At 41.9% G+C, this 12,083-nt stretch overlaps 1 protein-coding gene across 1 annotated transcript in view; it reads right to left on the minus strand.

Moving 5' to 3' along the window:
• The window catches only part of PPEF2 (protein phosphatase with EF-hand domain 2), a 279,426-nt gene extending 269,283 nt beyond the window's left edge, over positions 1–10,143 (minus strand). The window contains exons 1-2 of the mRNA XM_078677865.1: positions 10,044–10,143; positions 9,873–9,944 (exon numbers count right to left, since the gene is read on the minus strand). Coding sequence (XP_078533991.1) covers positions 9,873–9,944; positions 10,044–10,143 — 172 coding nt within the window. The remainder of the gene's footprint in view (positions 1–9,872; positions 9,945–10,043) is intronic.
• Positions 10,144–12,083: the final 1,940 nt, after the last annotated feature.

The raw sequence follows: 12,083 nt of genomic DNA on the forward strand, positions 1-12,083 counted from the left end.
TTAAACATGGGGTCTGAATAATAACTTTTTGAATACTCACTGGTATTCTTTGTGGCGACCGATAGGGCCACTGACATTGTCATTCAGTGAGACGTAACTTGCCGGTTAATATCATAGCGCATGCGTGAATGAGAAGCGCTTGTTCTCACATTATCTTCCGCGCATGCGCGAGTGAGAAGCGTTCGTTCTCACGCCGGTTCCCGCGCTCCCCCCTCCGAGACTGCAGGGTAGAGCGACCACCCAATCACAGGGGTCTATATAGGGGGCATATTCCGTTTCATCATGACCTCCACTTCCGCTTGGTTTTAAAACAGGGGCACCGACGGACAGGTAAGCTGCAGACGGTTTTGTTCCACACGCCTATGCACTTACAGTACACGAGTCAGTGTCTGTGCATGGGATTCGATTTGCCTACCCTTTAAGGGAATGAAGACGGCTAATAACCTAGAGGGCTCTCTAAGCGTTTTGGACTGCTATCTTTGGAATGTCAGTTATGGTGTCCCGAGGCGCTTGATTAACATTTTCCCCCAGGGGATAAAGTGGGTTATTTTTCGTTATTTTTCGTTGCCCATTCCTACCTTTTAGCTGTGGGTCTGTATAAGTTCTTGCACAGCAACATCTCCATTATTAGATGGATAGAGGCACCTCCTTGTGTCTAGACTGGGTTCCAATGTCGTTGTTTGGAATACCCTGATACCAACTAGTGCAAGTCTCTGTGAGAGGGGGCGCTGGGGTACTGAGTGGGTTTCTTACACACCTTGGCTGGGTTTTAGGTGTAGAGCAATTAGGCTGGACACTTTATGGTTATGTGCTAAGAGTGTCCTTTTTCTACACTACAGAGCGGGGCCTCCTACTCCCGAGCGGTCGCCGGGTGAGGTGAGGCCTTCACCCACACAAAGCTGGGTGAGTATCACATTGAGGAAATGCCTCCGTGTGATCAAGCTAATATGCTTTTCTTAATTATGCAGAATGCCAATTATTCATGCATGTGTGTTCGTCTTGACTGATTACTGTGTATTCACGTGGTTTGTTCTGTGTATTTAAGTATTGTTGTAATGAAATAAGACTTTTTGTCTTTTCAATAGGAAGAAGCCAGTTCCTTCTTCCTCCAGTGGGCAAGGCTCCTACCAGATATGTAACTTTTTAAGTACATCTTTTGATTGATCTTTTGACTGAAATGAATTGTTTTTCACTGCACTTATTCTGTGTATTTGCAGTAGCTAGTTTAGGTCCTGAAGAAAGCTGGGGCAATGCCCCGATAGCTGAAACATGTCGACCGTTGCACATTGCGCTATAGGGTAGTCTTACTACCCAGCGTGTTTTTAACTGTAGACACCTGGATTCCCTTTTCAATGCCACAAGGATCCACGTAGCCTATTTTATCCATTTTTCACTAGCATTTGAGCACTGCACTTTCTTCACATTAGTCTAGGTCCAACACTAGAGCTAGACTACTGACATCCACTCGAGCCCCGGCACTACCTGGTCGGTCGCATGATGGATTGTCTAAATGATTCCCACATGACGCAACTTCCACCTCAACGGTGGTCTGATGGGAATCATTCTAGCCCTCTGTGCTTTTAACAACATCATGCGTTCTACCGCTTTTCTTTTCAAGAGTACTTCCACACAGTCATCCAACTGGATCACAGTCCGGTTTAGACACACACTATTTCCAGACCTGGTCTGCTTTATTGTGTATTGTAGCTTGTGAATAGGGGTATGAGTAGACAGGTCTTTAAATATTCCCCTTGACCCTCCCCCACCCTTGTATTTTCTAGCCATATTAAGAGCCATTTCATGTGTATTTCTCATATACCAATAAGCAATAATGCATAAAAATGCGTGTTTATTTTTGCATTTAATTCATAGCTTAAGTGCATACGATATATATGACTGCAATTTTTCAGTATATTTGAAAATTTCAAAATGCATTTATGTATTTTGGGGTGGTAAGGTATACACTATACTCTATAGTATGTTGTACTATGTTATACTATGCATAGACTAGTAGATATGACCATAGTTAGCGTGGAGTGGGTGTCGTGTATTTCTATAGGTTCTGAATCGATCCCCCTATTCCTGACCCTATTCTGGTTAAACTAACTATCAAGTTAACTAACAGTCAGCCCATGAGGCATGAAAACCCCCATGATGCAGATACCGTTATCTGACGCAGTCACACTACGGCACAGGAACGTGTTATCTGATTAGGTCATAACGCTTGAGATCTAATTAGACAAGCGACATTCCTCCAGCCCCTGATAAGGCATACGACGTTCTCATAACAAATCAAACCTATGACAACCTGGATAATCTGTGCGGCCATTGTTTTGATTTCACAGAGAACTTTTGCAAAAGAATGTGCTAACGAGCAAGTCGTATGACATCTTTATTGACGTACCTATGTCCATCCTTACGTCAATCCCGGCACCTTTAAGGTATAAATATTGCCGACCTTGCCCTATGCAAACACACGCGTGGTGACAAGACGGAGCAGCCATACTTGCCGAAGCCGAGAGCAGAAGCAGACCCCGCTGGCAGCAGCCCCGCCTTCCTGACGCGCTGAGAGACGCGCTGCTATCTCAAGCCGAGAGACCCAGCATCGGCGCTTCTGGGCAGCCCTCGCAGGCAGCCTGGAATATCGAGAGCAGAGAAAGAGATACCATTCCTCATTCATCCTAAATTCCAGGTACAGAACTGAATAACCCCTCACAGAGAATTCTTTAGTTATTCACTTGGCAAAAACAAACTTAACTTAAACTGTAACTTTCTATTCCCGCCCACGCATTAGACTTAGGTCAGGTACACGGGGTAGGCGTATTTAGAAACACCAGTTGAGTACGTTTAGTCAAATGTATATGTGTATGTAAATATATTTTAATCATTTTAAAACATCATATGGCTCAGAAACCATATCAATGTTTTTACAGTATTATTTTATACTATTGCTTTTAATGTATGCACTTTACTTAACTATAAGTATTGCAATAATATCGATCCATTTCTCATGTATGAGAAAAGAGACTGATCAATAAATAACACCTTTTTATTGAACACGCCCGTCTCTTCCTTTTCTCTACATTCTGATGAGACTAAGAATGCACGTACTGACTGAGTAAAATAATTGCCTTGTGCTCACACGACTCTGGAGATTGACTCTTGATTAGGGGAGAGCAAAGTTGTCATGTTCTATGGTTGTCAGAAACTAAATCCCTTCTTGTCTAATCAGGGGAGGTAATTCTTTCCTGAACATTCGAGAAAGTTTCTAGCGAACTCTGAGCTTAGCTGGCAAACCCAAAAATTAAGTCTAGTATCGACAGTAGTAGACCTAGTTAACGTCTGGTCTAGGCCTTTACTGCTGTAGGTACTATTCCAATGCGCAGAGCCTATTGGGAAAATAGGAGCTACACTACAAAACAAACATTTATTTTGTAGCAGTTTAGACCAATTTGCAGTTTAAGTACCAGATTATAAACGGCGTCACAAGTTGTGACAATTTACTTGAAACTAATGATACACGTAGTTTTGAGTAGTATTGGACTAGTGGTAATTTGACACATCAGTATTGACACAAACCAAAAAACTCACGAGTATGCAAAGCCTTCACTCGTGAAAGAATAAGTACCTGGCCCCACATTTTTCTCAGACGTCCACTGGCGCTGCTGCCATAAGTTCCTTCTTTTTCCTCTTTTGGGGAGTCAAAGTTTAATGATTAAAAATATGTCCTGTACCTCGAAATAAAGTGTCTGTGATACTCATCTGCAAGCACCAGCTAAAATAAAGCACTGCAAGTAGGATATATTTTTTTCAGTTAATTTCATATCATGGTTAAGTAGGGAGGCAGCCTAAATCATGCAGCGAATATAATGCTTTGCTTTCTTTTGCTTGAGTGATTTACCACATTCGATAGCACACAGATAGATATCTGCCTCACCAAATGAATACATTCGCTATGTTTTAGCCATTTGCAGTGGCGTAAGGGCTGAACATACACTGCACATGGTGCATTGATGTGTGGAGCACGCACCAATCACACACCACACACACGAACTGCTTTCTCTCTAAAGAGTGTGGCAAAGGACTGGCAAAATATGCTCGAACATTATTTATTTTCAACGAAAGAAGGCTTCCCCGGCAACAAGTCACAGTGGGATCTTCCATTCAGGCATGGTATTATGATATCTCACAAGACACTGTTAAGGAAGCATCGCACGCTTTCCATTTTAAAAGCATTGGTGTATCTGAGGTAGAGTGTTTTACAAACTGTAGTACAAGGAGAAACACCCCTTTTTAAAAAAAAAGTTGTAGAGGTTTGGATACATCTGAATATTAGATACAGCCACAAAAGAAACGATTAGCACGAGTTAGATGTTGGCGAAGGTCAGCCTACGTTCTGCACTTTATTACCAGGCTAGTGTTTGAGGGAAATATAAAACTTCAAGGCAGATCTTGCATAGGGAATAGCGTGTGCTGGTGTTGTCCATGTGTGTTGAGGCTGAGTCCGCTATGTGGAATCTGAGCCACAATACTAAGTTATGAAGTATGTGTAACTGCAAAAGATAGAAGGGGAGAAGAATGTCATAACTTTTAGGGATGGGGCAACTGAACAGCTGCACAAGCAGGGGCTGGCAGGGTAACCTCAGATAATACATGTGCAGGCGGGAGCCCCCACGGAGCAGATCCATCTAAGGCACCACCTCGGCCCATGGGACCTGCCTATGTGCAATCAAATTCAAACCATGTTGTTCTGTGTGTCAGCGATTGAGGTCAGAGCAGAGGGCCAGGTTTAGGGCAAAATAATATGCAGTCATTTGGTCACGGGCAGTACTGGTCACGGGGTGTCCTAACGTACCAGTTTTGTAAACTGGGTGAGCATGGCGTCCAGGGCTACCACTACAGATCTTTTACATAGATGTCAGGCTTCCTCGTAATGTAGGGCTACACTATCGGCCACCCCCATTGGAGGAGTGTAATGTGCGGCTGCAAGACATCTGTGGGTTTGGTGGCTCTCCAGTGTGATGAAAGGGTCTGTTTACCTAGCAAGAGAGCTAGCTTTGTGAATCACACTAGCACTTTGTGTTTTTTCCCTCACCTATACATTACAAGGGCATTTGCATCATAGGTGTTCATAATAATGAGCTCACTAATAGTGGCAAGGGCATAGTGTTTTGCTCACTACATTCTTCAACACCAAATGCGTAGGACCTTGTGCGGGGTTAGGGGTGAGGGCAGGTAAGGCTGGCAGGGCAGGGAGGACATAGCTGTTGTGCGTCTGCCTTGCTGACACCCAGCCACTAGTAATACAACACCGGGCGCAGGGATCTCAGGGCAGACTTGGCTGGTAGTGTGAGGATAGCGTAGTGATGCTCTCTGAGACAATCTGCTGGAACACAATGAGATAAAGTGCCGCTGTTTCTATTGTGGGCTGCCCACACTTGACTGCTGCCATTTCAGTGATACGCAGAGTATGAGATCTGTCAACAGTTGCTGGTACCCGATGACGACGACTGTAGGACTGCAATGTAATTATAACTCCTGGTTTTTATTTAACCGAGAGACATCTTGCCTAGTGTGGAATTCTTTGTGAAGTTCAGAAAATGCAGGAAAACCCTAAACGCCACAGCACAACTAATGGTCAAATTGGGCAACTCACACTTGAATGGAATAGCGGGTTGGTAATTGTGATAATGGCAGAGCTTAATTTGTTTTGGAGTAGGTCCTCATTTTTGGAGATCTGAACTTATTTTCTTATCCTCAGACTGACCCTGCAAGATGTGGCTGTGGTGAAAACGAAGTACATGTTGTAATGGAAGGCTAGTAGTTATGGTGAAAGCGAAGGGGATGGTGAGCGGGGACAGGTGCAGGATGCAGTTATGGTGTAATACTGGTGTTGAAGAAGGTGTACGGATCGCTCTTTAGAAATGGTGAAAGAAAGGCTCAGGTCAGGTGTAATGATGATGAAAGGTGCAGGGCCCGGCGTTTGTTAATGGTGCAAATTATGGCTGTGGTGAAAACGAAGTACACCTTGTAATGGAAGGCTAGTAGTAGTAATGGTGAAAGCGAAGGGGATGGTGAGTGGGGACAGGTGCAGGATGCAGTTATGGTGTAAGGTACAGGTAGCAAAGAAAGGTATCCAATGGGCTAATGACGAAAGGCGGATGGTGTTTGGTTGGTAAGAACTAAGAAAGAAGTTCAGCATTTGATGATGGTTGAAGAATAACACGTGAAGAAGAAGAGGAAAGACGTGATGTGGTGATGGTAAAAGAAGATGCAAAAAGCGGAGCATGTAGTATAGGGCACACCGCTGTTTGCATGCCTACCCATTCCTTACAGTGCAGTCATGTTACAGGAGGGAGCACTAGGGTTAGTGCCCTTTCATTTCTGGTGCTCTGCAGCAGTTTCAAGAACTTCTTGGAGTTTATTGTTGCTCATATGGCTGTAATTTCTGATATTTCAAAGTTTCCCTCGTCTTCATTGGATGATTTTAGCTCGCGAGAAAGTGTCACTCATAGTTGTTGAAATGTCACTCATAATTTCACAGAAATTATGAAAATGTCACACATGGCAATCTGAAACCTTGCAGCTATGAGTATTTAACCACATGTTGTATGCGTCGCACTTAATGCACATGGTGAGCACGTGTATGTATGCATTAGCATATATGTGTGGCTATCCGTCCCAGTAATGCACATTTGTTGGGGGTTTATGTGTAAACTGTTTGAATCTCAGTAGGGGTACTGCAGCCTTTACTTCTAATGAGGCGGACAACATGCTTCACTCACTTAACTACGAGGCCCTCGGTAATTACAGTACAATGGCTGCAAAACCAGCTGAAGCAGCACTGTGAAAAACATTAGACATTACATATTTGTCAATGAAAAAAATAAAGATGTCAATGAAAGATAAAGGTAAAATGGATACAGATTGCAATGCTTGAAAAAATAACTTATAGGACTCCAGACATGCTTTAACTGTTCCTGAACGACACAAATGGGTGTTATGTTGTGTAGTACTGGTGGTGATCTCTCAAGATTAATTAAGGGTTTTGTATGAAGAGTGTCACTGAAAAAGCACCTTTTGCAGATTTCAGCTGCCTTCACAGTGATTTCATTTAAATATGCAGACTAGAAGTCCTCATTACTGTACTCAGCATACGACGTTAATACCTGTATAGCGGTGACACATACGTTTAATGTGGAATCCAATGACAGCCAGGTGACTGAGTAAACATTTCTTGCACATTGCTGTAAGTGTTCAAATGATGTGAATATAACCCCATCCTGCCAGCACGATCGTGGATAAATGTACTTTATCACGAATCCCTTCCAGCACGCATACCCTCTCACCATATTGGCATCTCCTCAGTAGACTGGGCGCGTATGTGGGTCTTGACTTGCTCCACCTTTGTTCCCTAAGGCATGCTACTATATTAATTGTGGTTTATTGCAATTTAGAATGGTTTATTCATGAGGCCTTGGAACTGATGATAGTTTTAGGGGAGGCAGTGGCCTGTTTCTGTTAAGCACAATGGCTTCCGAAAGTCTTGAAAATCCACCATTTGGCTGCTAATTTTTCAAAATGTTCTCGGGGGGAGAACCCCCCCGAACCCTCCTTAGGTGGTTCGGGCTCGATCGCTGCGCTCGCTCACACACCGTTCTACGCCAAACATTTTCAGCCCCTCCACTTTCAAATCTCACCAGCCGCCACTGCATAGATGATTTTTAAAAGCAAAAGTACAATGTCACTCACACATTGCATGGCTCAGCCAGCCCCTCGAAATTACTCCGGTCATGGTGCCTCCAGATGCCAGTGCCATGATGTCATATTCAAGCCCCTCGTCGCCTGAAGTCCAAAACTATGCATCATCCTGCAGGTTTCCGTATGGATTACTTCAGTCCTTCAATTAAATAATTGACAGCAAAGCTGGTAGGATGCTTGCTGATTCTTTCTTTCAGCGGTGCTGGCAGCATTTTAAATTCAAGCTCCAGGTCTCACCCTTAAACTGCTGCACTCTGGGCGGGTGCGTTCCTCCGCTTAACATGAGGGTGAAGTCACAAGAAAAATGAAAGCTACAAATGCGGAGCACTCACGGGCTGTGTTGAAGTTGATTTAATAAAGCAAATGCATTTCGGCATCTTGCCTTCTTCAGTGCCTATCAAACTGACACTCGAACATTATGAAGGTTTAAATAAATCTAAAAAACGATCACATTGGAGAGGCATACAATCACAAACAGTGACGAAGGACTGGAGTATTACATGGTCTAGATGCCTCTTTCCCTGGCTGCCTCTCCAATAAGATCGTTTTTTAAAAAGACAGAGCCCCGGCGAGCTGGCGGTCACCGGGGCTGCAGGGGCCCCCACGGGCCTCCTCTATACATTTTTAAAATCCCCCCGGGACCTGGCCCACTCGGGGGGTTAAAATGAACGAAGCGGGGAAGCCCTTGCTTTGTTTTTTTAAAAGATTTTCTGGATCCGCGCACCCAGCACGCATTCCACTGTTTTAAAAATAAAAATGCTTTTTTTGGCCCTGGAGGTCCTTATGGGACCCCCTGAGCAAGCCTAGGGGGTCAGGGTGTTTCTACCCTGCCCCCTTTTTTTCACCTTAGTTTCCTTGTTTTCTTCTGACTCGCTTCTACCGAGTCACATGATGACTGCCAACACTTCCTGGTTTGGAGTGTTGACAGCCAATTAGAATAAAGCTTGTAATCGGGAGGGTGCACGGATCCACTGCGCCTCTAAATATCGAAACTTTAAATTTTTTATTTTCTCAGCAACTACTGAACTGATTTACACCATTTAAGAAAAATAGTTCTTTCTGAAACAAGGGCTACCTTTGTGCCTAATTTGTTGTAATTCCGTTCAGCAGTTTGAGCTGTAGCTGTGTCTAAAGTTTCCTATGAAAAATGCATTTTTCAACCTCTTTTTTTTTTAAACATTTCTCAGGAACTACTGTACGGATTTACACCATTTAACAATAAGAGTTCTTTCTGAAACAAGGGCTACCTTTTTGCCAAATTTGGTGTAATTCCGTTCAGCAGTTTGGGCTGTAGCCGTGTCTAAAGTTTCCTATAGGAATTAACATGGAGAAAACACGTTTTGGAACCCTCTTTTTTCTCAGCCCCCACTTGCCGAATCTCCCCAAAACTTTCAAGATAGGAGCTGACCGGAGCGCCCCACAAGTTTTGAAAATTTCGTGAAGATTCGTCAACCGGTGCCAAAGTTCTTGGGAAAAGAAAAAATGCTTTTTGAATAGAAACATGGTCCCAACTATAACTACTTACTGGCGACCGCCAGTAAATAATATATACAGGTGTGTGTGTGTGTGTATATATATATATACATTTTTTTCCCCCAAGGTAGGTAGATGTGAAATTAAGGACAGCATAGCTTTACTTCCCTTTATGCACTTATCTTTTGGTTTTTTTGTCCTCAATATTTTGGCTACCGTACCAAGGTATAACAGTATTCTAGACTACAACCTATACTTCATATTCAGTAGCAATGGACTTATGTCAATTGTTTCAGTTGTAATAAAATTTTACCATTGTGCTCCTCCACCTTTCGACAAATGTTACTTAATTCTAATCTTTAGTGTGATGTATAAATTTGCTTTGAAAAAAAAATTATTTTCATTCTCCCTTTCTTCCATACTTCTACCACCTTTCTCTTGTTTAGTAATCAACTATAAAATGATTCTAGTAGGTTAGTATTTTAGTGCTTCCATTTTATCTCTTTGTTTTTAAATTGTACTCACAGTTTCTGTCTCTGATACGAGTTTACATTTTCCTGGTCAACGTTCACTGTCTAGTTCCTATGTATGGTACACGATCATTTAAATAAAGTCACAAAACTAAGAGTGCAACTCACCTTTCTCTGGTTTGTATTGTGAGTGATGATTGCTTGAGGATGTGCCACATCCCATGGTTTTCCAAAACGTTCCTGTGGAGGTGAAAAGATGCAACACTAAGGTTTGAGAACACATTGATTGATGTTGAATACAACAATAAATGATTTATTTGCAAATACAGAATGTGTGACCTTGCAGCAGTGAATCACTGGATCTCAGAAACCACATAATTTGTTCTTTCAGATTTCCTTTAGTCAGGTATTTAAGGGAGTATTTACTGATATGATTCATTTATTGGTATAAAAGAAATAAACAAAAAAAAGGGTGCAGCAGCACTTTTTGACGGAGTCATTGAATACCACGAGTATATAGTCTTCATTCCACCTCATGCCTCTATCATACATTTTTCTACACTTCCTCTTATTTTATCTCACTCTGAAACAGGAAAGAAGTCTGAGCTGATGTAAAGAGACAGAGAGTGTAGAGAAGTAGAAAAAAAGAGCCATGAGGTGGAAACATCATGAGCATCACTTTATTTCACCAGTATAAAAATGGCATGAAAAGTATTCTTCGTACAATAAACATAAAATATTTTAAATCACAGTAGATTAGAAAATACATAGGTATGGAGAATTCATAAAAAGTTACAGTACAAATTTATAGGATAAAAAATGTCACATCTAAAAGAAAAATTAATGTATATGTGTACACAGCTAAGTTACCTTGCCCCTTAACTTCCTTTATATTCCAAATTTACGGATTCTGTCTTCTCCTCTTTGTGGCACACCAAAGAAATGAAGTAGTCAAGCAATAGCATGTAAAAGAATCAGGTAATAGCTGAAGAAAATAGAGAAGTGGGCGACATTGTCTAAAACTAAGGGTACGCATAAGCGGGAGAATATATTTTTTCCTTTCCTCACTATACAGGCTACAGAACAATAGACAATGAAGCTCACTTTGAGAGGATCATGTTTCACATGAGTAAACTGGAAGAGCATCAATAGAATAGCTACTAGAAGGGTAACCTAGCATAAGTGGGATGTACTTTAATCCGAACCTCAACAAAAATATCTGTGTTGAGAGTTTGTGACAAAGGATAGAAATGTATTAGCAGTTTTAATTATTCTAGGTGCTAAATGATATTGTTTGATCCTAGACTTTTTACAGTTGTACTACCATCTATCACTTCTCAGCTTGTCTAGTAATTGCCCCTTCAATTCTGACCTTGGAACAGTCATACATATGGTTGGGTTCTCAAATAATGTACAGAGGCTAATGGAGTTCAAACTGCTCATAATGTATTGAAGCCACTTTACCTTTCCTATGTCATTTAGCTTTAGGCAATCCTTAAAGATATCTTGGATTAGCCTTAATGATTCTGTTCTCCAAACTCAATGCCACAGCAGAGGTGAGGCAATGCAGATCTGGTCCATAATACAAGGTACATCAAGCTCAGAGGGACAATTATTGGCAGAGCAAAATTGAGGGACACTCACCAATCTTTAAAAAAAATTATACTCAAGTCATTGTAAATTAGATATATCAGTCGTTCCCTGTAGGGCTGCCCCATACGTGGCAACGGATATCGTTTTTGCCTCATATATTTTTTTATTGTACTCAAGTCATTGTAAATTAGATATATCAGTCGGTCCCGGTAGGGCTGCCCCATACGTGGCAACGGATATCGTGTTTGCCTCATACATTTTTTCATTGTATCCATCAGTTTGAATCTAAGCTTTTTTATTAAATAAAAAAAAAACCTATACTCTTTCCCATTAAAAGCCCTCTATTAACCACCATATTTTGCCATGCATGTTTGGAGTAAAAAAAGACCCCCAGATAAGAGAAGGTATCCACCACCTCCAGTCTTCTCCCTTCTATGATAATTCTTGGATGTTTTTTAAGTCTGGCTCCTGCCACAATCATGTAAGACTTAGATTAATTTACCCTGAGGTCTAGATCATTCATACCTTTCGTGTACTTCTCTATGAGACTCTGCAGTGCGTTGCCAGTCCATGTCAACAACACAGCATCGTCTGCATAGAGGAGTATCAGAAGAGGTGATGAATTCATGGAAGGGACGTCTACGTAGACCCAACCAGGGTTGTTTCCATGGCATTAGTATATAATGAAAATAAGAAAGGGGCGAATACACATCCCTGTCTGACACTGCGGGTAATTCCAAAGTATCTTCTACATTCGCCCTCTCTCCCATAAGAGTACATCTCACA

This window comes from Lissotriton helveticus, chromosome 2_1 (genome assembly GCF_964261635.1).
Source record: "Lissotriton helveticus chromosome 2_1, aLisHel1.1, whole genome shotgun sequence".
NCBI lineage: Eukaryota > Metazoa > Chordata > Amphibia > Caudata > Salamandridae > Lissotriton > Lissotriton helveticus.